Source organism: Gymnodraco acuticeps, unplaced genomic scaffold, assembly GCF_902827175.1.
Source record: "Gymnodraco acuticeps unplaced genomic scaffold, fGymAcu1.1, whole genome shotgun sequence".
NCBI lineage: Eukaryota > Metazoa > Chordata > Actinopteri > Perciformes > Bathydraconidae > Gymnodraco > Gymnodraco acuticeps.
The window spans coordinates 1,339,187-1,366,517 of NW_022992265.1; the positions used below are offsets into that span (position 1 = coordinate 1,339,187).

Below are 27,331 nucleotides of genomic sequence, written 5' to 3' on the forward strand. Positions count from 1 at the left end.
AAACCAGGGGGGCCAGAGGCAGCCGGTTCTACCACAGCTCCGGATCTGACAGGGCTTCTGGCGGAAGAGTTAGGGCTTTGTACCGCATCCAGATCTGTGTCCGTCTGTCTCTCCTACAGACTGTCTGGCTGCCTCTGTCTCTCTCTTGCTCATTTTGCCTTTATCCCAGAGGATTTTTGTTTTCAACTACGCAGATGTTCGTGGCTGTCTGCTGTGCTACACTCAGCTGTGTTTATAACAAAGAGGTGTTGGTGTGGAGGAGGATTGAGGGCAGCGAGGTGAGGGGAGCTAGTGCTGCTAAGGAGGGGTGGAGGTCACAGCGCTGTGAGTGTAAACACTGGATGCTATCCCCCGGGCCTCCAACCAGTCAATACAGCATCGTTTTTTCCTCTTTTCCTCCCCACACACATCCCTTTTTATTTTCCAGAGGGACAGATGCATCTGCATGTTAGCTGTGAGAGTTCCGGTGAAACCAGCATGGGAGGTAGAGACCAACTGAGAGGAGACCATGTGCACTTAATGTCACCGTTAAAGTTACTCAACCTGCTCAACCAAGCGTTTAATACAAGCTTTAGTGAGGCACTCCAATCATGAATTCTCTCATATGCTCTTTAAACACTCTTGATCAACAGGATATTGCTCAAACATTCGGAATCAGTATCTGTATACTTTTAAGACAAAACAAGAAAAATAGATGTTTTGCACGCTAACAAAGTATAATATGAGTATTATATTGACCCCCTTTGATATTCAAGGACAACTTTTTGCCTGGATACAGAGTGTTTCAATTGACCACTCCAACAGTTGCGTCTGATGTCAGGCATGACAGAAGTGGAGACTGTTTAATCAAATGGAGCTGGTGCTCTAATGGATCGGATGTTTAGTGTTTACATTTGCATTCCTGGATGACTGTATCTGCTTTTAACCAAATGAGCTCACTTGCATCACAGCTGCACCGCTGAGTTTGAGTTGGATCAGAGTCAGCGTAGAACATGTACACATGATCGTCATTCATGTGTTTACAGCACACTGCATGTATATGTAAATATATTCCTTCAACAGACAATCAGACAATAAAACCTGTTCCTATTCTAGATCATTTAGGGATGGTAATGTCACAGCTGCATGTAGGAAGGTGTGGGTGGGAGTATTCAGCAAAAGAGCTATTACAACCCATCTGACTCCAAAAGCAGGCTCCTGTTGAATTGGACTCCTACTCCACGTTACAAGAAGCAGAGAGCAGTATCTTGGCTCAGCAATGTCCAATTAAGTGCTTAAAGGGTTTAGTGAGGAATTTGTTGGCTGTCGGTAGGTGAGGGGGTCCTGTGTTGAGCCTGACTTTGATCTGTGACTGAGGTGACTTTAGAGCAAGCTGAGGAGCGTGAGACAATAGAAAGGTTTTATCCCTTAAACACAGACACAAGCATACATTTACTTTCCATACATACAAAGGGATAACCAAGATTGCTGACCTTGCATACTTTGTGTGTGGCCTGGAGTTCAGCTTGAAATTTACAAGCAATATTTTCATTGGTTTTTATATGCTTGTGCAGTAAAGCTGTGGAAGTGATTACTGGCACGCTGTCTGCAGAAAGTATCTGGTGGCTTCTTCTCTCCAGTTTAGCTATAACAGAGTAGATATGGAGTCTAAAGATGTGCTGTTCCTTTTCCCCTTAGAAAAAAGGCATGCATTGATCTGTTTTGTTGCAACTACTACCAGTTGGTAATGATGCTGAAGTAATATTCTGAAGAGGCAGGCAGACAAGACTAATGATTTTAGATAAAACAGGTTTTGTAGTTTTGCATTTACCCCCAATTGAATACCAGAATTACTCAGTACATCTCTTTAAAATCTTCACCTTCTTTTCAGTTTCATATTTGTACCAATAAATTAGACCTTAGAAGGTGTGGATCTCATATGTTGGATAATGAAAATCCATGGCCGTGTCATCTTTTTCCGAGCATTTCTCCAAGGAAAATCAATGCAAATAAGAATCATATTATAGCAAAGACCTTAGCAAGGCAGCAATGTTTGATTGGATCTAATGTAGATTTGTATCTATGTGAATATAGCATATGAGCAAGGGATGTAAATATGGACTGTCAGGGAGAGATGAAGAAGTGATGATGGAGAGGCCATCATCATTGTGTACTAAGGTGTGTGTGCATGTGTCCGTGTGTGTGTGTGTGTGTGTGTGTGTGTGTGTGTGTGTGTGTGTGTGTGTGTGTGTGTGTGTGTGTGTGTGTGTGTGTGTGTGTGTGTGTGTGTGTGTGTGTGTGTGTGTGTGTGTGTGTGTGTGTGTGTGTGTGTGTGTGTGTGTGTGTGTGTGTGTGTGTGTGTGTGTGTGTGTGTGTGTGTGTGTGTGTGTGTGTGTGTGTGTGCATGATTACATGAAGGTCGTTGTGGCTCAGTAAACAAAGAGGAAGGTCATTGCTATTAGAGATGTTGATGGGCACAAATATGTGTTCATCAAGCTGTTGTAAAGCTTATTGTCAGAAAGGTTGGAGAGACAACAGGCCATTAAATACAACTGTATACGTTGTTATGAATAGTAGCCTATACAAATGTTGTATACATAGTCTAAGTCCATTTTATATCCTGTGAACACATGTTGGCTTGATTGTTACTGTTTTCAATGGTGCATTAAATCAATATGTTTGCTTAGCATTTATTATCTGTGCGGAACTCTGTGTGGAAATTGACTGCTGTTTTACAAGCTGCCATGGGCTTTATTAATGTTGCAACAGCTTAAAGTGTAATTTAAACATCTATATTTTTTATTTACTGTTTTCCCTAAAGGAGTATTGACTTTCTGTTAAAAGTTTCATTTCTGTTTTCTTGCAGTTTTACGTGATGACTTCAGACAAAACCCTGCAGATGTGATCGTGGCGGCAGGAGAGCCGGCGGTCCTGGAGTGTCAACCTCCCCGTGGACATCCTGAACCCACCATATCGTGGAAAAAAGATGGAGTAAACATTGACGACCGAGATGAGAGAATCACTGTAAGAATCTTTTTTTGGTAAAGTTTAGTGACTTTGTTATTGCTCACACGTAGGTTATCCTATTAATGCCTGAATACTGCTTTGTATATAAGGATGGTGTGTTTAAATGTATGCGATAGAATGACCCAGTGATGCAGGTCAAGTCATTACCACCACTTCAGTGTTTGCTGAAAGATTGATTTGTTTGCCTCATTATTCACATATAGCAATTACTGAACCCAAAGCAACCTATTTCGGTGGCAACAACCTTTAATGACCGAGGTAGATAGAATCTGTTTCGCTCCCTCAGTCAGCAGCAGTGCATTGATCGGGGATGGCCTGCTGATGAAATCAACTAGGGGAAGTGTTGTACTCAGCAGCAGCGCCTGCAGAAATCCAAACAACTCTTTACATTTGATTTGCAACCAAACCACCAATTATTCGGCTTTAATTAAAACAACAGCACAGCTGGCACTGCAGCATCAATCAGCTCTACATGCTTGCTAGCCTATGGTCTGAAATAATACCTGCTCAAAATGTCTAAAAAAAAAACACAACTTGGGACCATAGTTGTTTTTGTTGAAGAGACTTAGTTGCATCTGTTAATGCTGTTTGGATGTATGATTGAGCGAATCACAGTAAAAGCTCTGACTCAGCACTCCAACACAAGCAGGTGTTGAGGAGTAGTGAGCTGAGTGTCTGATTCCCATTTTCCTGAAAACCCCACCAGTTCTGGCTCCACATCCTGCAGTTCTTTAGTACTCAAATAGTTTGGTCCCCAAATGCTGACAATGGCTGACTTTACAGTAGAGTCAGATAATGAATACAAGGTACTAATAAAGATGTTCCACTCTGTATGCCTGGCCTGGTTGTGCTCAATACATTTTCATTACTGGGTAAGTTGATTCAGTGATTTATCGCTGTTGGCTGTCTTCATCGGAGCACTGTAAATGATCGAACACAGTTTTGCTCATTGAGGGCCAGTTGAGGTTGCGTGCATTGAGCACTGAAAGCACATTTTACTCGTAAACAGTGTGAGTATTCTTCCTCTCTGTTTCTCTCTAAGCTGCTCAGGCAGGAGATTAGGAGTCCAAGTCTTGCCACTGAGCAACATAATTGAAAGAAACAAGCGCATAATCTAGTTTAACGAGAATCAAATCATATTTGTCCCCGAGTTAAGTGAGTAGTTACTGATAAGCACGAAATCTCTCTATATACGGTTTGTCCTTTTTCTACACATTTGGATCATACATGTATTATGTATTTATTGTATTTACGCAACCTAGCTGTGCCCACTGTTACACTTTAGCTTATTGCATCCTTTTTTTACACTCTGTAAAATAAAATATAATCATCTTTTTAATATTGTTCATTTAACTAATGACAAACTAGCTCATGCTGTTAGTGTGAGAGGTATTTTGGGGACAAAGCAGCTCTGGTTTTACTTATATTACTCATGTAGTGTGACGCATGGTTCTTGCGCACATAGCCTTTCCCATAATTATATTTGAGTCCCACTGAATACAACACATGTTCACACTATTTATTTTGTTTATAAATAATTTCTGCAACAGCATCCATCCTACCCCCTTGCATGGTGGAAGTAAGGACTTACTCTCTGTAATGTTTATGTGATTTTGTGCACTGATGGGTGGAATCCTCAGAGTAAATGTTGTTAACGCGGCTGCTGTGAGAAAGGCTAAATGACTCAAAGTTGTGTCCTTGTCTGCAACACTGTTGGGTCTTTTGTGGAAATGAAAAAGGCTTTGATGGATTTAAATTAGCTACTTGGACCAGCTGGAGTTACTCACTGTAAACTTCCTGACAAGCACAAACCTCACAAACTGAGTGTTCCCAAATAACCACGTTTAAAGTAGTGCGAGACGTCATACATGATAATCTAAGTATGTGTAATCAACTATGGTGACAGATGGGAGTCAGGACTGTCTCCTGTGTTAAAAGCTGTATTAGAAGTAGAGAATCATGATGGGACCAGTTAGTCTACAGTTAGTTATATTTCATTTGTTGTGAGTAACTTGAGGTCTGCAGAGAGCAAGCAGAGGGGGGGGGGGGAATCTTTATAATGTGATGAACAGCTGAGCTCGTCCAAGGGCCCCCCCTCATCCAGCCTACATTGTTGTGTTTGGTTCAGTTCATTCCTCCAACCGTGCAACATGCTGGAACGTGCAGTTTCCTTGGTGATCAGAGCGAGCTCCCAAACCGTTTACTCTTTGAACTGTACTTTACTGGGATTGGTGGACTTGGCTTTGGTGGCTGCAGTGCAAAGAGAGACTCAACTTCAGAATAAACTTTTCTGTTTTTCTATCTATTTTGGTCAGCTGTGTGTAAACATCAATGACATGCTGTATGCCATCTCACATGACTGCATGTGGGGTGGTTATGAAGAGTTTCCCACTGAGCCATAAAGAGTGAGGTAGCGCTATCAGCCTGTAATGCTGCCATGCCACAAGCTGCAGCTGGCTGCATTCCTCTCAACTTTGTCACACAGGTCTTGCAGGAACTATGAATAAAGGATAAATAAACATATACAGGAATAATGCCAGTATCTAAACCTCGACCATTGTCTGCTTAGGGCAATTCGACATCACAAAACAACCAACATGCAGCACATTGTCCTCTCCCTTTGTGCAATAGTTGTGGTTAATTATCAGCCTGGAAAATTGGACCGTTGTGTGATTACCAACAGAATGCATGCTGAATAGAGGCTTTTTTTCATTATCAGCAATGCCAAAAGACATGAGACAAAAGGCAACAGAATAGAGCCATCTCGCGTAATGCAGGGATAATGCTCAGATTGTTGGGGCTTTTAGCAGCCTGTGTGCTTTGCTGTGTTGGATATGCATTTGCAGAAAAAGAGGGCCGCCGCTGCATTCATTTACTTGCTCTCAGAGTCCCTGCTGCTCTGGCACTTCAAATATGCCTGTGGAGAATGGGAAACTGCCACACAGAGGTAGGAGTATGGATAGAGTGGATGGGGCCTTAAGTGGATCCTCATGTTAAAGCCCTGTGGACCCAACGGTACACCCCCCTCTTTCTGTGCTGTATGGTCTGCCCTGACCTTGGGCCCTTGTGAGTGTCACAGTGTTTTAGCTGCTTAGCCTTTCCTCAAACAAACAGTAACATAATGATACTTCAAACCCTTCCAGCACCACGGGGTTCCCTAAATAAGCCAACCTTCCACAGCCTCTTCAAGTCCCTATGCCCTCCTGCTTTACCATGAATATTAAACAGGGAGTAGGGCTGAGGAATGCCTCAGAAGCTGAAAAATATATCCGGTTGCAAAGTTGTCCTTCAAGTATCTTAGACTCAGCCTGGTGACTTTATGAAAGCTAAAACATATACACACAAGTGTGTCTGTCATATGCAAGTGATAATGTGGAATACAGTGGTGTAGATTTCCTGAGGGGCATCATGGATCACAAGTGAACACACATGTAAGAAGGGCTTGTGTTTAACATAGTAGTCACGCATTTGCAATATTGTGTGTCAAGCTCTCTGTCAGAGGTACTCTAATGAGGGTATCGATTACATGCTTGCAGGTGGTGGTCCCGGGTCTCGCACGCTGATATGTGCATTTAAAACCTAAATCCCCCATCAAGGCAAAGAGATCATTGGTGCACCATTCTATTGTCTGTCTCTGCACTGACTGGCATGGTTGTGAGCTGAGAGAAGGGCTGGGGGGGCTGTGCTGGGGCTGTCTTTCTGACTGCCTGAGAACAAAGCACCTCCTCTGGCCTGTAATCAAAGCCCTGGGAAATAACAGACATGACATTCACCTGGACAAACACACATTCAGCGCTGGGTGTGTGCGCTGTTCATGTTTGCTTGAATGTATGTGTACTTGCTCTCACTTGCAGTTGTATGCACACACGGGGAAAAAATCAAGAAGAATATTCTTTAAAACGTTCCGCAACATATTAGACAAAAGTGTCCTGAAGCTCTTTGAGGCAACTGGAAAAGTGCTCACAGTCCTGCAGAGCCTCAGGTGTTTCCTCAGGGATCCACATTTGTGTTGGATTGGAAAAGTGTTCTTTGGTTCTTTGGCCCTGAGGAGGAACTGGCCGACTGATAGAGATTTAGACTCCAAGTGGTAGCTGAGTGCAAAAATTAAAAAAATGGGCTAGGGAGAAAGATCAGTTTGTTCCCAATGCTCAAAAGTCCAATAGTTCAGCACCAAGCCATTATGTGTTTGTGAGTACATTTCATATTGGTGTTGTAATCAAGACATTCTTTAATGCAATAAGGCAAGGCAAGGCAAGTTTATTTATATAGCACCTTTCAACACAAGGCAATTCAAAGTGCTTGTAATAAGGAAAATGTTTTGTAATGTTTGAGCTGTGCTGTTTAATTGTTTCTGTGTCAACCACAGGCCCACTGTGTCTCTCAGACTTTCATTTTGCTGTTTTCCTCTCAATGATAAGCCTCTCTCCTCTTACTTTATTCCCTTTAGATACGCGGAGGGAAGCTGATGATCACAAATGCCCGGAAGAGCGATGCTGGGAAATATGTGTGCGTTGGCACAAACATGGTCGGAGAACGTGAAAGTGAAATAGCCGAACTCACAGTACTTGGTAATAAATCTTCTTTTAGAATATCTTAATCTGTTGTCCACATACAAGCAAATCAAATCATATCAAGTTTTATGTATATAGCACATTTATAAACGATTTTTGGTCGAGCCAAAGTGCTGTACATATAATAAAAATAGCCGTAGATACAGTAGAGACACTTTACAGCAAATACAACAGCACAGATTGTTCAGAATATCAGTATGAGAAAAACGACACCCTCTATCCTTAGACCCTCACATCGTACAAGGAAACACTTCCAGAGAAAACCCACAGTTTAAGGGGGAAAATGGGAGAAACCTCAGGGAGAGCAAACAGAGGAGGGATCCCTCTCCCAGGACGGACACACATGTCATGCACATACACACTCTTGCACACACATTCACACACTTGTTTGTCTGCAGTGAGAAACAGAATCCAGATGTTACTTTTCCATTGTCTATCTCCCAGGGAACTAAATGGTGTCACTGACCTTTATCAGATAGAGTGTGAGCTGACCTCCAATCTCACACTTAACTATGAATCCCATGCTGGCCCCAGCAGTGTGTCTCCTATGACCAGCTGCACCCTATTTCATCATGAATGACCTCCTGTGTCCCAAGCAGAGAGCATGTCCAGACTCCTGATTGTATCACCAGTTGTGTTACTCCCTATTCCTCTTCTCCTCAGTGAATCCGTCAGAAAGAGCAAGAACAGAGCCCATTTTGTAAATAAAATAATTATACTGAAATAATACTGTCAGGGCTTAAGCAAGGCCAGCTTTGAGTTTTTTAGTTTGTCCCTTTGCATGAGAATACTATGGTTAATCATAAACCAACCTGGTTAAAGTCTGATGGACATTGTACATTTTAAACTGTGTCATTAACCGTAAATTGTTTATTACCTTGTTATATCTGTATAAAAACTCAATTAGTCAAATTAAATACTAGATTATTTCAAATTATTACATCATTTTCATTACAGGACACCTCCCAGGACCTAAAACTCAAACTTCAAAATGGCTTAATTGAATTGAACATCTAATTTTTCTCTTGGCTCTGAAGCCAAACGTTTTGTTCATGAGTTATTGATCCGTGAAATCCGAATCTGCCAATATCGTTCTAACTTTAGGCCTACTCAACTACGTTTCAAACCGTGCATTTTCAGCAGCCGAATCAAGTGCCTTTTGCTAAGGATGACACTGTGCTTAACTGCAAGGGATTGCAGAATATCATTATAATTCATACCCAAATGAAAATAAAATGAAATCAAAATGATCCATGCTTCGCGATAATAGCCGTAGCCTACGGTACAGAGTTTAGCTAGTGTTGTCACCTTTATATATACAGTCTATGGTTGTCACTCAGTCATCAGTTTCTATAGACTATCTGGATTTAGTTATTGCGTAATAATTATTGTGTTCCCACGAATTACTAATGCGTGGGAACATAATAACTCATAAGTGGCAACGCATTATTAACTCGTGGCCACGCATTATTAATACGTGGCCACGTATTCATATTTTGTCACCAGGGGGGCTCCGTAGAAGCCTAACTATAAATAAAAAAACTAAGAATTGCAAAAAATATAGCTGGTATAATAAGTACAAATATTTTTCATGTAAAACTGTTCTTTGCTTTTTTTTAAAACACATTTTTTGCTGCAATCTATGCAGAACGTCCCAGCTTTGTCCGTCGCCCAGGCAGCCAGGTGATGTTAGTAGACCAAAGTGTGGAGTTCAGGTGTGAGGCTCGTGGCGACCCAGTTCCCACCGTGCGCTGGAGGAAAGACGATGGTGACCTGCCCAAAGGAAGGTATGACTCATCAACTGCTCCCCTTTCATCACAAAATACCATCCTCCCTGTCTTTGTTAGATCCAAATACATATTTGTTCAGTGTCATCAGATGACGCATGATGCATTAAGCCTGCTTATACACAGTTTTTGTTTATATGTCAACATTTGATACATGGATATTTGTTTTAATCCAGATATGAGATTCGTGAAGACCACACCCTGAAGATCCGTCGTCTGACTTCAGCCGATGTAGGCTCCTACACCTGCGTGGTCGAGAACATGGTGGGCAAGGCGGAGGCATCGGCCTCGCTCACCGTCCACGGTAAGAGAAAATACTGTGACCACCATCACCCTGTTCAGTATTTTCATTTACAGCCCCTTGGACAGCTATTCTTGGTGCATTTCTATTTTGGGTAACCGTGAAGCCTGATTCAATTGCAATTTAGCCCAGCCACATTGCAATGATAGTCTGCAGCTTTACTACTATAGGGGCATCACTTTCACCTATTCTCTCTCAATTAGCTGATTGATTTCTAATAAAAAAGAAATGCAAAAATCCATAATAGCTGTATAGTTGTGCACATGGGAGCTCAACAGCAATCGATTTAATTTGCCCTATACAAGTGGCATTTCTCCGGAGGCCTGTCTTCCGTCATGTTTTAAGACATACAGTACTATTTGTGAACCTATGGAATATCTGTGCGTTTCCTGTGGCCCTCTCCATTGGACTTCTTCTTAACACAGTTGGAATATAAAGCAGCCGGTCACAGAGTGTGAACATTCAGAAAGAAACCATTCAGATGAACTGGGGGCTGGGATCACCCCTAAACCCTCCTGAGAATCAGAGGAACACAGGGGGCCATTTAACGGCAAACTAATGGGAATGTAGGGAGTCGGGTGAGGGAAGAAAGGAGGAAAGCAGGGGTAGGTTGAATGTATGGGAGATAGGGACAGTGAGTGTGTGGGTCTTGGTGGCAGCTCGCCACTGATGCAGAACAGGTTGGGAAATGGGGCTGGGGGCGATTGTGGTGAAGAGTATAGAGGGGGAGAGAGGTTTCTGCGGTGAGGTCAGTCATATTAATGTCACTCCCAGCAGTTAACACAGCAGAGATATAAAGAGACAGGGCAATTTTATTCCTGTGCCAACCCCCACCCACAAAGACAGATACTTCATCTTCACATGGCTACCCTTTGCAATTATTTCTTAATTTTCTCCACAAGACAGCAATTTTTAGATTGGTTTGAAGAGCAAGATTAGGCACACCTGCCAATACATCCATCAATATATCTATCCCTCTTATTGCCTTTTTTCACTTCCTATCCCTGATGAAAGCTTAGTTAATGAAAGGGAACAGCCTCGATGCACAATTCAATAAGCTGTTCTTTTAGCTTTGTACTATATTTGAAAGGCTACAACCTCCCTTGTCCTTATAGGAAATGAAATGTCTTGACCTCAGGCCTATGCAGAAGCAAGGCACTGGCCTTCTTTTCAGTCATTATGCCTTTCAACCCCCATGTTATAAGAAATAGATAGACATGAAAACAAGAGTAAAATCACCTAAATCAGTTAAACGTTGGTAAACAAGGGCCTCTGCTATAGATTTAGGAAACAAAAATGCCAATGCTTTCTTAGGGCGTAAGTACAGGTTAGAGGCACAAGATGAATAATATGAATTCTTATTATACTCTTAGATTGGATGGACAGCTGCACTTCCAAAATTTCAAAGTTCCTAGAACCATCTTTTCTTCAGATCCCTGAGTTGATCCAGACCAGGACATGAGGAGGCCGGGAGGCCGGGAGGCTGTGGGCACTGAGTAGTCCAGATAATTAAAGACAAGCAGGCCACAGTCCCACGCCCGGAAATGACATGTTTCTAATTACAGATGCGGGCACAGAAAAGTAAAGAAAGGCCCGGTAATTGTAGTTCTTCAGAAGCCAAAGCAGTGAAATGATGTATAGGTAGTAAGATGCCGCTGTAGTGAAGACAACAGTGATGTGGCAGCAAGAGTTTAGTTTGTGATTTTAGTGGTCAATGCATAAAGAGTCAAATAATGGCAAGATTGCTGAGTCCCTGCATAGTAGTCAATGAACGGCTCAATAATATACTATCTATGGAATTGGTAGAACACCACAAAATGGGTAATCCAATATTCAAGGCCAAAGTGTAAAAATAATATAATAATTTTGTAACTTTTTACTGCTAAATGTGCAGTAACTTGTTAAAACCAATGGAATTACAATCACATTTTTATTCTAAAGAGAAACTGGTTAGATATAGAATTCCTTCCCTGCAGTTTCATTATTCAATCTGCTTATCATTGCAATATGGTGTATGTAGTGTATAACATATTTGCAATGCACACCTCACAATTTTGGAGTAATTCTAAGCAAATCCCTTTTATGAGCTGCACGTTTGTGAGAAGAATCCAGCTCTGTGTGGACGGAGGGGGATTTCCACACCTTCCATGGTCAGATTGTCAGTGGACAATGTGGACATTGTGGAAGTGGTGCCCTGGGCAATTTGTCTTTCAACGTGCTCTGCTCTTGTAACTAACTTAATCAGTGAATTATTGTCTTACACACGTTTGTCAGTCTACTACACCTCCTTTGGACTTATAAATATGTCAAGTAAAATAGTTCATTGATTGATGGAAGAAACGCATAATTGGCTAAGTCACCAGTGGTATTTATAGTTTCATCGTAAAATCATTCATCTAAGCCACATGAGAAAGTAGCAGTGTGAGGGACTGTTCAGCTGTTAAGTCTGCTTAGTTTGTGCGTACACTGGGGATTGTGTGTTTTGAAAGACTTAAGAATCAAGCAAAGGCATTTTGTTCTGGTTCTGGTGTGGTTAGATAATGTTTATAGAATATTTTGTTTATTAAACTTCAACAGCGGACTTCCACCATAGGAATGTAAATACATTGTTTTAGACTGCAAGCCTATTGGACAGTGTTCAGAAAATCAACGTGTTATTTTTCCTCAGCTGGTTAAGTTTGCTATAAGCAGTGATTTATGTGTAGGAAGGTCTTGAATGGAATGGTAGTCCCCAGAGCAGCGTTGCTAATAACCCATGTAAAGGGTCTGGAAGGAGACTTGGAACTGGTGCCAAAACAGAGCGAGGGGGAGGAACTTTCCTGTCAGCCAACTGCATGCTGTTACAGTGATGATAAATACCAAAACCTGGTTGGTTGCAACATATATAACTGATGCTTTGTATTGGTCTACTGTATCTCTATTTCCCTACATTTGATTAAACCCAACTGTTGAGTAGACTTTCATTGTGTATTAGTACAAATGACCAGAGAAGGACGGGCATTTACAGCATGCTACAGAATGATTAATATTAATCATGCATGCTTTCCTACTCGTGTTGATTTCAGTCGCACTGAACAGCAGCACGGCTCAATTTAATCTCACTGCTGTGGCCTTTGTTTCATAGCATGCCTCCTATTGGGCTGGAGGTCATCATGCTCAGTGTGTTTTTCCTCAGTCGCTCTGATCAGCTTTTTGATAGAGACTCTTTTCTGCCCTGTAAGCTAGCGGAACAGTCCACAGAAAGTAGCCAGGTCAGATTTAAGACTCACCTCTGCCTCCAGGTCCACAGCTGTGATCACAGCAGCATGGGAGAGGTAGGGTTACCTAATTAAAGGCTTAGACACACATGAATGGATGTGTATAGGTGTTGTAGAGGGGCTTGTGTGTTTGTGGGTGTGTATGTTCTCATGATTGTCGCACACAGATAGCAGTGAGTGTCTTTTTCTGGAAGCGCTTGATGCTAGTCTTATCTGCATTTTAAAGGCCAGCATGGGGCGGAGGGAAGGGGTGGTCATTACTCTGACAGACAGCGTTTATGTTTCCGTGGGAGCCGTTGAAGCAGACAGATTAGATAAAGTGAGTGATTGGCCAGGGGAGATTTATGGCCAAAGAGTGACAGTTAACATTCACCTTGTGGTTTTACGAACCAGCCTACATCGGCAAGGCTGTGTTTGAGGGACTGTGAGGCAGCTGCTACTCAGGATGCTCCAAACCTCATTAAGGGTAGAGGGCAAATCACCTTAGACTATATCTGGAAATTAGTGGAAAAAAGTAAACAAAAATTATAATTGCAAAAAAAACATCTGTCTTGTGTATTTCATTGTATTCCTTGTGCATTTTTTGTACCTAATCCAACCTTTTCCTGTCCTTGAGTCACTAAGATTAAGAGGGATGATTAATCCAATGTTTTCATTTATGTCTGTACATTTGTAATTCATTCTTGATCACTGATTGTAATATTGTATTGCTTTATATCACATTGTCCCTTGGGTTTGAGTTGAGGTTCAAATATGACATATCCTTGTTTTATAGAAAAATAATGACATGATTGTTTGTACCCATTGACATCACATTGTTATTTTCCTTATCTCTCCTCTGTATATTTCATGCTGTTTTATTATTTATTTATTCATCTTTGGGTTTTGTTGTTGTGTTTTTGTTTCCTTTTTAGTTGTGTCTGGTAAGTTGAAATGTCACCCGTCATCTATTCACCGCACTGACAGAGACAGGAAGCTGTCACAACCCCCCCCTCCATCCTCCTTCCATCTCTTCTCCACCCTCCAATCAGCAATCATGTTTCTGTTGTCATGGGCAACAGTGACAAAAGGACATTAATGGGTAAAAATATGCTCAGCTTGGGCCTCCAAGGTAAAGCCGCATCATTTCATTCTATTATTTCCCCCTTTATGCATTACCAAACAGCCAATTTTATTCATGGACAAATGATGTCTGTATTCCAAATGACAGCTTTCAGATTGCCTTTCTTTATGTATAACACAGCCCCTGCAGATAACACATTCAACTATTTGCAGATTTATGATATTTTAGCAGCAATACAGAGTGAAGGTGTAAACTGGCCCTCCTCTGAACCTCTGCACTCAGGCTGTGTCCTTGCATGAATGGTCTATTAGACCAGCAAGGCCTAATGTCACCGCAGAGCTGCATGGACGACCTTGGGCTAGAACACCAGACTTAGTCTGAGATGAAATGTGTCATTAAGATGCATGGATACTGCATTCTGGTTGATGCCTTCACTATTGGAAGGTGTCAGCATGGACAGATGGCTCAAATATATTCCTCATTTCCATGTACATTTTAATGGTTCATGCCCTTGCCCATGCAAATGAGGGGGCATGGGAGTAACCGTTGTTTTCTCTATTCATTGCATCTACAATATGCCTGCATTTTTAATATAGTCAGCAGACTGGTTAATCTGCTGTGCACACACTGTGCAAAGTTTTGAAGAGAGCCTGAATTCAGTAGCTGTAGTCAAATGCCTTGTGTCTTTCATTCAAATATTTAAATGACCCAGAACACTAGTAACTGTTATATTATGATAACTATAATAATATACTATGGTGTGTTTTCTATTCAATGGCTAACCATTCTCATGTCTGTCCTGCAGTGCCACCGGCTTTTGTGGTTAGACCAAGGAACCAGGTGGTGGGGGTTGGCAGAACCGTCACCTTTCAGTGCGAAGCAACTGGAAACCCACAGCCAGCCATTTTCTGGCAGCGGGAAGGCAGTCAGGTAAACAAACTAAACTACAGTAAACGTTTCCATTTCAAAACACTTTGTATATATTTGTAGAACCTGCCCATACTCAAGTGAAGCTAGCAATAACTTATTTATGGTTGCATGCATATGTCTATTTGCCTGTCCAATAAACGTATTCTTGCCAAATATCAGTTAATACAAGTCTTACTGATGTTATCTCCCACAGAACCTTCTGTTCTCCTACCAACCTCCTCAACCATCCAGCCGATTTTCTGTATCTCAGTCTGGGGACCTGACCATCACGGATGCCGAACGCTCAGACATGGGGTACTACAGCTGCCAGGCCATCAACACTGCTGGCAGCGTCCTCACCAAGGCTCTGCTAGAGATCACTGATGGTGAGCAACCTCCTTTGAATCCCAGTTTCTGCATACAGCAACGTCTCAAAGGGAATTAGAGGAAAACTGAAAGCAAACTTGAGTGGATAAATATTGGTATTTCGTATAATCTTTGGCTCATGCGGATAATGCTGTTCATCTGAACTGCTGTGGTCTTGCCGTAGAGCATATTAATATCCAAATTGAGGTTTGTGAGGTTTGGTCTGGCCTGTTCAATGTGTTCCTGTCAGGGGGAGAGACTCTCTGGTGCCTGTGCACCCAGACCGTGGCTCAGTATTTGGCTTCGCTGGCTTCACACTGGCTAATGTCTCCTTCGGTATTCCATTGCTGGCTTGCTGCTGTCGACCGTTGGAAGACTGTGGCTGTGTGGTGAGGTCTGGATTGGGTCCTCTAATTACTTTGCTAGCCAATCCCTGTCAGCCTGGTGGACCAACCCTGGCTTCATTTCCACCATTCCCACAGAGATCTGGGCAGCTATTATTTTGTCTATGACACACCTAGATTCATCCCTTCATTTACCAAATATCCTTCTTCATTTCAGGCCTACAATGGTATGCTCCATCTCTCACTCTCTCTCCTTTTCTCATTCTGTTATGCTCTCTGGATAATAATGACAGTTATTAAAGTGAGAAGGCCGCGCTGAGGCCACTACTTCTCCGCAGGCAGATCTAATAATTACAGGTCATGCTGACAATGTTTTAGTAATTGCACCATCCCCGGCAAAAGAAAGAGCAGAGACAAAGCGGCCCAGAGATTACCACAGCATGGTTCTCAGGATCTATCACACATACAAGCCTGTTTTGCCTTTTGCTGTGAGGTATTCATTTGATTGCTCCTCATGAATGTTAGTCACTAGTTAATTATTGGGGCTGACAGAAATGGTTATCAATAGCGCCATGAATGAAAATAATGGTACAGAGCAGGAAAATGATGATTCAGATGCAGTAGAGACAAAATAAAAATTACAGAGTGCTTTTATTTAAAGTTTATCTCATATTCCTTTTTTCTTGTCTGCCCATTACAGCCTTTCTATTTCTGTCAAAAACAGGCTACATCTTTGTTTTTGTGAGTACTGGATGAAAATACAGGGTTTAAAGGCAGGAAGGAGGAGTTTAAACACCCTCATGCTAATATGTTCGAGCTAGATGTTTTTTTTGGGGGGATTTTTTCTCCCTTGTTTTGTGTTTTATGGCTGGGGGATGGGCCAGGGGATTGTTGGCTGCCAGTGTTCATATGGGTAGTGCCAGGCGTCTGTTAGAGCTGCAGCGAGAAGACTGAAGTATCTTAGGCTGTTTTATATTAATTACGCTGCTTTTATTTGGCTAAGTTCGACTCCTGTTGCTGAATGATTAGAAAATTGTTTCCAGTTCATAAAATTGGATGTAATTCCAATTCCTACCCTTACAGTGTTCACATGCTAGAACATTGCTACACGATGTTTGGCAGATTCTATGCCTTTTGTGTCTTTTCTCTCACACAGGCTGGAGGTAATTGTCTGAATCTGTTGTCCATACTACAGCACATGAACACCTTCACAGTTTTTCTCCACCTTCCACATGATTGCTCATTCTCCTTCCTCCTTCCACAGTTGTGTCAGACCGCCCGCCACCAGTTATCCGGCAGGGCCCGACCAATCAGTCAGTAGCTGTGGACGGCACAGTCATCCTCAATTGTGTGGCAACAGGAAACCCCACCCCCACCATTCTGTGGAGGAAGGATGGTGTGTTGGTGTCCACACATGACTCCAGGGTCAAACAGCTGGACACAGGCGCATTACAGATCCGCTATGCAAAGGTAAGACACCTGCTGTCACATGTATAAACATGCTCTGATCCCTTTCTACCATTAAGCAAAGTAAACACTGTGCACAGCGCCCAGTACTGTTCTGTGGAGTTCATTTGTAATTTGACTATGAACATATAAACTTGCCTTACTATCGAAATATTTCAATTTTTTTTATTTGACCAGCTTTAATGTCTAAATCCATTCAAATAAACTTCAAAGTTGTCCATATTACATCCATAATGTGATGGGGAAACCCCTGCTGGTTGGTAAATAAAGCTTGTATTCCCTGCCAGGATCCAGCCCTCAGTGGGCTGTCAGTCAGTTGTCGCGGGTTCAAAATAGAGTCTGTGAAGTTGAACAGTCTGTCGTTCCTGTCAGTCAGCAGGCTAGCACAGTGGGTTTTGTGTATAATTTTGTGTGTGTGTGTGTGTGTGTGTGTGTGTGTGTGTGTGTGTGTGTGTGTGTGTGTGTGTGTGTGTGTGTGTGTGTGTGTGTGTGTGTGTGTGTGTGTGTGTGTGTGTGTGTGTGTGTGTGTGTGTGTGTGTGTGTGTGTGTGTGTGTGTGTGTGTGTGTGTGTGTGTGTGTGTGTGTGTGTGTGTGTGTGTGTGTGTGTGTGTGTGTGTGTGTGTGGGGTGGCAAGCTGCTTGATGCTGAACACACTCATAGGCAGAAACAAGTAGGGGGTGCTGACGTGTCTTCCAGATGGAGGCGTCACAGGGTCAGAGGTGGCGTCAGTTTGCGGTGTTCTGATGAATGCTGGCATGTCTTGTGGTGACAGGAGCGGCAGTATGATTGGGCCACCAGTGTGAGGCAGGCAGGAGGGGATGCATCAGAGCCCCTCCTGCTGCAGCTCAGTCCGCAGGCACTTTACATAATGAACTTGTCATTTCTACCTGACAACATTTTAATGAAGATGTTTTTGATGCGTGAGGAATATATTTTATTAATGTCGCCTGAGAGTTATTATTTTTGAATTGTAATACATTTTCATACTCACCAGATTAAATACACAGCTTCAGGGTCATTGGCAGGACATGTTTTCAATTATTCCGATTTTTTTCCTAACGGTAGCATTTAGTGTACTAAACCAGAACACATTACCAGAAAAGCAGAAATATTTTTAAAATGCAGCAGTGTGAAAATATACAAAATACCTTTGCCATCAGGGTTATTGTTGGTGTTTTGTTTAATAGCCTGTTGGCAAGCAGACCATTCAATTTTTTTGTTTAACCTACTTCAATCGAAAGTACTAAAATACTTTTTTTAATTGGATACAAAAAACAGGTGTCAATCCAATATTCTTTGAAACAACATGTTTTTCAATTTTCTCAGGACCTATTCCACTCAAAGGCCTAAAAATAAATGTATAATCCCTTTAGGGTCTTTCTGCTTTGTGTAGTTCCTGTTCTAAAGCATAACTACAAATAAAAATCACTCAGTGAACTCTAATCTCCTACTTATAAGTGACAAAGAAAAAGTAAAGAGTGAGGCAATGTTAATAAAAGTATATTAATAACCAATGTTCTACTTTATATCTTTAGTGTAGCTTGTCACCACATCTGTTGCACAGAGCAGTCACTTCCATGTTTGAAATAGTAGAGAGAGAATAAGGTCCCCAATTAGTCTATGATCCTGTGAAAATCTTTTCCATTTGACTAGGAATGTTCTGCCACTTGGCTTCTCCAGCTGCTTTCCTCAGGTTCTGTTGTAAAAGGCATGATATTGAGATTATCAGGCATTGACAGCTGCCTGCTACGACTCCACCAGAATGTCAATAAGCAGAGCATTGACGGTGGGGGGAGACAGTAGGTGGCAAAAGCGGGAAATAGACTCTTACCAGTTCAAGAGACTCTGACATGCATTTAAATAATTTCCATTTAACCAAATATTCTTCTCTGTTTTCCGGCAGCTTGGTGACACTGGCACCTACACCTGCATCGCATCTACACCGAGTGGAGAGGCCTCATGGAAAGCCTACTTAGAGGTTCATGGTAAGACTAACCAATAGGGAGGATAAGTGTCTCTCTGTACTTTTTCAAATTGCGTGATATGTTAGTGATATTGCTTTGTGAAAGTCAAATGGTAAAGAGGTATATGAAGTTTGGAGATGTTTTGCATACCTGTGTGCATCTGGACCCGGTGACGACATTACCTATTGACGCAGCAACCACTGTAAGTTATATTCTTGTTTAATTAGACTTCTCTGTTTCATTTATTCGACTCTGTATAATTGTTATTGTAGCTTAAACGGCTAAATCGCGTTTGAGAGATTTTAAATCTCAGATCTGCTCAGGCGAAACCTGCTTCACAGGTCTCAGCACTCAAGCCTGCATTAATATAGGCACGGCCAGTCTACTGTCGCCCATCAGCTGTAGATAGTTAACTAATTAGAGGGGCGTGGCCCTACAGCTGTGAGAACTGAGCAATCAGGAGTCCATTTTGGGTAGCTCTTTCCTGGAGCGTCAGCTTCAGCGTCAGACTGACAAAGACATTGGAGTCCTGCGGGAGTCAAAGACTGACAAAGACATTGGAGTCCTGCGGGAGTCAAAGACTGACAAAGACATTGGAGTCCGGGAGTCACGAGGGAGGCAAAGAGGAGGCAAATCCTACTCTGATTGAGCTGGTGTCTTATTTCTCTTTTCTTTAGTTTTCTAGCCCCTCATGCTATAATCATGTGTATTTTCTCCATTCCTGTTCATGTGTCTTCTCGCAATTATCACTGGCCCCGTGTATCTCCTAATCGATATAACCGGCCTGCTCTCGTCTATCCCACGTGCTCCACTGAGATCCAACATCTAGTTTCTGGTGGCCTGTGGAATTGCCAGTCAGCTGTTCCTAAGGCTGACTTCATCTCTGGCTACGCCTCCCTGCAGTCTCTGGATTTCCTTGCTCTCACTGAGACCTGGATTACTCCATCCAACACATCCACCCCAGCAGCTCTCTCCACTGCATATTCCTTCTCCCATACACCCAGACCCACTGGCAGAGGAGGTGGCACTGGTCTCCTGCTCTCTCCCAAATGGAGCTTTTCCCTCTTCAAGCTACCTAATTTCACTCCTTCCACCTTTGAATTCCATGCCGTCACAGTAACCCATCCTATACAGTTAACCATTGTTGTTCTCTACCGTCCACCAGGCGCCTTGGGGGACTTCTTGGAGGAATTAGATAATCTCCTCTCACACATCCCTGAAACTGGCCCTCCCGCTATACTTCTCGGAGACTTCAACCTCCAGACGGGGAAGATAGACGAACTAACATCTCTGTTAACCGCCTTTGCTTTCTCACTGTCTCCGTCCCCATCGACTCATAAAGCTGGCAATGTCCTTGATCTCATATTCTCAAGGAACTGCGCTACTTCTAACCTCTCTGTAAACCCGCTCCACACATCCGATCACTTCTTCATTTCATTCTCTCTATCCCTTTCCAAACATAACAAACTAATCTCTTCCCATCCTGCACTTGTCCGCCGTAACCTTCGCTCCCTCTCCCCCTCTACCTTTGCCTCGTCGGTGCTCTCAGCCCTCCCTTCCTCTGACTCGTTCCAACTCCTGCCACCAAACTCTGCTGCAGAAACTCTCCTCTCTACTCTCTCATCCTCTCTGGACTCTCTCTGTCCTCTCACATCTCGGCAGGCTCGTCAGTCCCCTCCTGCTCCCTGGCTAAATGATGCGCTGCGTGCTAATAGAACCGTCCTTCGGGCAGCAGAGCGGAAACGGTGGAAATCCAAACACCGTGACGACCTCCTAACCTATCAGGCTCTCCTCTCCTCTTTCTCTGCTTCGATCTCTCAGGCAAAAAGCACATTCTTTCAAGATAAGATCCAATCTTCCTATTCCAATCCTAAAAAACTATTTTCCATCTTCTCCACCCTCTTGGACCCTCCAAAAGCTCCTCCCCCCTCCTCACTTCTGTCAAGCGACTTTGTTACCCACTTTGAAAAAAAGGTTGATGATATTCGCTCTTCTTTTTCTGACTCACCTATACTCACCGCTGGGTCACCAGACCCTCCTTCCACCAACACACTTACCTCCTTTTCCCCTCTCTCTCCAAGTGAGGTTCTTACCCTCATTACTTCTGCCCGCCCTACCACCTGTCCTCTGGACCCTATCCCTTCAAACCTCCTTCAGACTATCGCTCCTGATATTCTACCGTTTCTCACCCATTTCATCAACACTTCTCTAACTTCTGGTCACTTTCCAAACAGTCTCAAGGAGGCAAGAGTAAACCCTCTCCTAAAGAAACCCACTCTCAACCCGTCTGATGTTATAAACTACAGGCCTGTCTCTCTCCTCCCGTTCCTGTCTAAATCACTTGAACGCGCTGTCTTTAAACAACTCTCCTGTTATCTCCGCACCAGTCTGGTTTCAAGGCAGGTCACTCCACAGAAACTGCTCTCATAGCTGTCACGGAGGAACTGCCAAAACTGCATCCCTCTCCTCTGTCATCATCCTGTTGGACCTGTCTGCTGCATTTGACACGGTGAATCATCAGATCCTCCTTCGCACTCTCCAAAAACATGGAGTTTCAGGCTCTGCTCTTTCCCTCCTCACCTCATACCTGAAAGACCGTACCTACAGGGTGACTTGGAGAGGGTCTGAGTCCGACCCTTGTCAATTAACTACAGGGGTCCCTCAGGGCTCTGTTCTTGGTCCCCTCCTCTTCTCCCTGTACACAAACTCGCTCGGATCAGTCATTAGCCCGCATGGTTTTTCTTACCACTGCTACGCTGATGACACCCAATTAATTCTGTCCTTTCCCCGCTCAGAGACCCAGGTCGTTGCACGCATCTCTGCTTGTCTAGCTGACATCTCTCAGTGGATGTCTGCTCACCACCTCAAGCTCAACCTTGACAAGACTGAGCTGCTCTACCTCCCGGGAAAAGATTGTCCCACTCTTGACCTAACAATCAACATCGGCACCTCAGTTGTTTCCCCGACTCAGACTGCAAGGAATCTGGGTGTGACCCTAGATAACAACCTGTCCTTCACTGCAAACATCGCTGCTACAACCCGTTGCTGCAGATACACGCTTTACAACATCAGGAAGATACGTCCCCAGCTGACACAGAAAGCGACTCAGGTTCTGGTCCAGGCTCTCGTCATCTCACGCCTAGACTACTGCAACTCCCTCCTGGCTGGTCTACCTGCATGTGCCATCCGACCTCTGCAGCTCATCCAGAATGCAGCGGCTCGTCTGGTCTTCAACCTTCCTACATTTTCCCACACCACTCCGCTCCTCCGCTCCCTTCACTGGCTTCCGGTAACTGCTAGAATCCACTTCAAGACACTGGTACTTGCTTACCATGCTGCGAATGGATCTGGCCCTTCCTACATCCAGGACATGGTTAAACCGTACACCCCAGCGCGTGCACTACGCTCTGCATCAGCCAAACGACTCGCTGCGCCCTCGCTGCGAGGGGGACCCAAGTTCCCATCGGCAAAAACACGTGGGTTTGCTGTCCTGGCTCCAAGATGGTGGAATGAGCTCCCCATTGACATCAGGACGGCAGATAGCCTGCACATCTTCCGGTGCAAACTGAAAACTCATCTCTTTCGACTCCACTTCGAGCGTTAGAACGATTAACGAAGCACTTTTATACTAATAAAGGACTGGATTACCTAAAGCCAGTTGAGTAGCACTTGAAATGTTTGGCTCTATGAAACCTGATATACTATATGATTCTGTTTTCTTCAAGGTTGTGTCTTCCTGGTCGAATGTACTTATTGTAAGTCGCTTTGGACAAAAGCGTCAGCTAAATGCAATGTAATGTAATGTAATACCTTTGTTTACCGTGATAGCAATAAACTACATGTTCCTTTATTTATTTATTTTACTATGTTCTAAATTAAGAGTTTGGAGTTCCAGTTCAGCCAAACAGGCCCACTGACCCCAACCTGATCCCCAGTGCCCCTTCCAAACCTGAGATCACTGATTCTACCCGCACCTCCATCTCCCTTTCCTGGAGACCTAACCTTAATGCTGGAGCCACGCCCACCTCCTATATAATAGAGGCCTTCAGGTAAAACTCAACAGCAATGATCAATAAACCAAACAACTGCGTGGTGTTAATGAAAACTTTGAAACCTTAATTATTTTGTTGTGTGTTCACAGTCATGCATCAGGGAGCAGCTGGCAAACCTTGGCAGAGCATGTGAAAACTGAGTCATTTGTACTGAAGGGCTTGAAGCCCAGTGCAGTCTACCTCTTCTTAGTACGGGCAGCCAATGCCTACGGGCTGAGTGATCCCAGTCCTATCACTGAAGCTGTGAAAACACAAGGTGAGGGCTGCCTTTTTACTGATATGAAATTCATTTACAGCACCAAAGTGTTGTGGTTTTTCTGTAGTTTAACTCAATGTCATTTTTTTTTTTTTTATCTGTGCTTCTGCATACAGATATCCCTCCCACCAGTCAGGGCGTGGACCATCGTCAGATCCAAAGGGAGTTGGGAGAAGTGCTCATACACCTTCACAACCCAACCATTCTCTCCTCCTCATCTGTCAGGGTGCAGTGGACAGTGAGTATAATGCTCTATCAATGCACTGTTGTCACTTTTATTTCTTTAGACAGCTGCAGCCAGCCACAGATTGCCATATGGATCATTAGTAGGCCTATAGCTAGTCACCAAAGCTCCAAGGTTAGTTTAGTGATATGCCCCATGGTCAATTTGTCAGGCCACTCAGGCAAGCTAATGTGCTAACGTCCTAGCACCCTTCAGAGGAAGGACACTGCAGAGAGCAGCTTGGAACACAATCCAAGTTTTCTTATTGTCCATCTGGCATGAGTCTGAAAATGGTCGACTGGCCTGAGACCAAAAATGTGCAGCTTCGCCCACAGTGGACCACTCAACCGCCCAAAAACTTAACTACAGAGCCTAGCCTTCTGCAGACTATATTGTACCGCATAGCAGTGTGTGGCGTGCCAGCCTGTGCCCTCTCAGATTGAAAACACTTGATGGCTGTTAAAATAATACAAGTGAGAAGGAAGAGGCGGCCAACTCATGCTCTTAAGTGGAAATGGCTTACAGATGTTAAAACGGATAGGTGGGAGAGGAAGAAGTAGAAGTAGAACTGGGAGCTTATGGTGGCTTTCCTCAACTGATAGCCTAAAAGCTCCAAATGAAATACTAACGTCCACCTGAAATTGATATGGTTAATGTATCGTTTTTTTTATTTGACGAGACCATATCTATACTGTCCACCTAGATATTGGTCTGTTGGATGGCTTACTGAAAGGAAAGAACAGTCCTGTTTTGCCTTTTGACATAGGTCCACCCTACATTCTCTAGTATTATGAAGTGCCACAGTGAGTGATGAATGGGACCGAGGAAACGTGAAAAGGATACTGACATGTCAAGACTGATTTAAAACATTATTGCCCAGTTACCCTGTCTCCCTGGAATGTTCCAAAAAAACACATGATACAAGAGAGACTTACAATATAGTAAAACGCCACGGTATCCTTGTTTTGTGGGGTTAAATCTATTCCCAATGTGGAGTTTCTTGGTTTTACATTTTCCTTTGTGTTGTGGTAAATGGTTGCACAGTTTCAGGCTAATGAAGACCACCTGAGCCGGCAGCATATTTTACGGGGGAGGGATAAAGAAATCACTAAAATCTTTACAAGCCATTGCTGTCTGCCTTCCACAGGGAGTCGTATGGATATTAGCATACGGGTTAATGGTTATTCTTCTCTCTAACCATGCTGGGTAACGGAGCAACGTTTTATTAATAAGCTACATCAGATGCTGTTAAACTTGCATTTTCAACTTCTGGATCTCAGTATAAAGATTCACTTCTTCCCCTCTTCCTTGACACTAGCAGCCAGTCAGTACACTGGAGAGCAGGACAGGATGAGACAGGCTGTTCTGGGAGCCTGGGCCCTATTTAACCAGCTCCAGACTTGGAGGAACCTCTGGCCAATGACCTCATACTGTGGTTGCACAAATCGCTGCTGCTCCAAATGGCGCATAGACAGACAGTTGAAAAAGAGAGATGTAGATACGGATGGATACACAGAGGGGTGATGTGATGAGTTAGCACCCCATTTCATCCAGTGCCTGGCGTATCAGCAATCCATAGCTGTCAAGTGATACAATATGTATAACAATACTGTGTTATATTCCACTGTGAAGTATCTAATCAAACTCGCACTCACACCACCTTTTTTTTCGTTCACAAGGTGGAGCAGCAGTCGCAGTACATCCAGGGCTACAAGGTGATGTACAGACCTTCACCGCAGGGGCTACAGAGGAGTGAGTGGGCTGTGTTCGAGGTGCGAACCCCCGGGGAGGACAGCGCTGTTGTGCCGCAGCTTCGGAAAGGAGTCACATACGAATTCAAAATCCGCCCCTTCTTCAATGAGTTCCAGGGAACAGACAGTGATATCAAAATTGGCAAGACGCTGGAAGAAGGTGGGGGGATGTGAATGAGTGTGACTGTGCGCGAGTGTGCTTGCATGTGTGCATGCATGTTTCCATGTTTACACTATTTGATATGCTCAGCTCGCATGTGTGAGAGCATACAACAGCTGTTCACAGCAGGCAGTTATGGCAGGATTATGGTATGTTCAAATGTGGTGTATTCAAGCATGCTAGGGTTAGGGTTGATGTTCACCTCTTTAAAAGGCCCTATGGAACCCCATATATATAAGTATCATACTAATTTGGCAGTCTCATGAAGTTTGGTTGAAACCCAAGTGTGAATTGTAATCTGTAGCAAACAGTTAAGTTAAATGTGAGTGCATAGTGTTTACTACAGTGTGTCTGTGTTTGTTGCATGTGTGGGAGTGTTTTGATCTATTTTTGCTGGATTCTCCTTTGTTCCTAGTCTTGTTGATAATTGTTTTTGGAGCAGTTAAAACAATGTTTGTTCTCCTTGAAGCAGAAAAAGGCAGTTTTTATAACACCCATTAACACTGTGATTACAGCTTTTATGTCGCATTGGTAATTATTTCAGTTTAATTACCGTTGGACCACAGGTTGGCGTTCACACACTAACATACACCCGCCATCATAACTCCCTGTGTGTTTTCAGTAAACAATTACATATATATATATATTATATACCCACAAGAGCACTTGAGTTAAATAAACCCCGTTTTCAGATAAAAGCATTGCAATTTTGATTATTGCTCTTTTGTTTTCACCTCAGCGTTAGTCTCAAACAAAGATTGTGACAGCTCAATGTGATGAGGGGAAACTGGGAGAGACTGCATGCAGTTATAAAAAAAAAAACTCTCATGTATGAAGGTGTGTTTTTTATCTTTTCTCTACCCCCCTCAGCCCCCAGTGCCCCGCCTCGTGAGGTTACAGTGACGGAGAGTGAGGACAATGGGACCGCCATCGTGGTCTCCTGGCAACCCCCTCCAGAAGAGGAACAGAATGGGGTGGTCCAGGAGTACAAGGTAAAAAAAAAAATGCAGCTACCTTTGTTCTGAGCAAATGGGACTTGCATTGTAGAAACACACAAAGGAGACACAAACAGGGATGCAGACATAGCAGATAACAGAGAGAGAGACAATGCACAGACATGGAAAGGTAATGAATTCTTGGTTGAGGCGCACCTTTGTGCTCTTCCAGCGTGTGACAGGCTCAGAGACCAGACAGGGAAGGAGTCAAAAGCAGGGGAACTGGTGGAAACTGTTGTAAAACAGTGCCATCTGGTGGAAAGGGTAGGCCCATACATCTTGTGGCACTTGTAGGGTGAATATTGATGAGGAGGCAATTTCAGCTGTAATTATTGATGGGTTCCTTTTTTGCCTCTTATATTAGTTTGGCCTTAAACTGGTGACTACAAGTTATTGTGTGTGGAGATAAAATGATAGGCCATTCATGACATGTTTCATATAGATTTTGTATAGATTGATCATATTTTAACCATATAATCGCGCTGGTAAAAATGAAAATGAAGATACAAAAAAACGTTTACTCAAGGTATTACCAGACTTAGTAAAGACATTAATGAAAACATAGGTAATTGCTTGGATATTAGATTAACGGACTGAAGCTATGATAATGACCAATGATCAAAGATATGACAAAGAAGAGATAGACCTCATGTATCATTTTGTTGGTACTCTTTTCTTCGTCCTTCCTTTATAATATGTACCTGTAATATTGACATCCCTCTGAATCCACTCTAATGTTATGCTGTGCAAGTCCTGTATTTGAATTGGAACACCTTTAACGGTGCAGGGAATATAGGTTAGTAGCAGGAGGGTAGATGAGGCAGAGCCAATGCAAATGTTAAGCCACTGTTAATTTTCT

General features: G+C 43.1%; 1 protein-coding gene across 6 annotated transcripts in view; it reads left to right on the forward strand.

The window, feature by feature from the left end:
- The window catches only part of robo1 (roundabout, axon guidance receptor, homolog 1 (Drosophila)), a 254,486-nt gene that overhangs the window by 195,794 nt on the left and 31,361 nt on the right, over window positions 1-27,331 (forward strand). For 5 of the 6 annotated variants that reach the window (XM_034207109.1, XM_034207111.1, XM_034207110.1 and 2 more), the window contains 14 exons: window positions 2,846-3,003; window positions 7,454-7,574; window positions 9,226-9,364; window positions 9,541-9,668; window positions 13,837-13,845; window positions 14,791-14,915; window positions 15,109-15,280; window positions 16,869-17,074; window positions 18,975-19,056; window positions 22,916-23,084; window positions 23,177-23,343; window positions 23,460-23,581; window positions 25,246-25,477; window positions 26,348-26,469. In XM_034207109.1, coding sequence (XP_034063000.1) covers window positions 2,846-3,003; window positions 7,454-7,574; window positions 9,226-9,364; window positions 9,541-9,668; window positions 13,837-13,845; window positions 14,791-14,915; window positions 15,109-15,280; window positions 16,869-17,074; window positions 18,975-19,056; window positions 22,916-23,084; window positions 23,177-23,343; window positions 23,460-23,581; window positions 25,246-25,477; window positions 26,348-26,469 — 1,952 coding nt within the window. The remainder of the gene's footprint in view (window positions 1-2,845; window positions 3,004-7,453; window positions 7,575-9,225; window positions 9,365-9,540; window positions 9,669-13,836; window positions 13,846-14,790; window positions 14,916-15,108; window positions 15,281-16,868; window positions 17,075-18,974; window positions 19,057-22,915; window positions 23,085-23,176; window positions 23,344-23,459; window positions 23,582-25,245; window positions 25,478-26,347; window positions 26,470-27,331) is intronic. The other variant, XM_034207108.1, reaches the window with a different exon arrangement.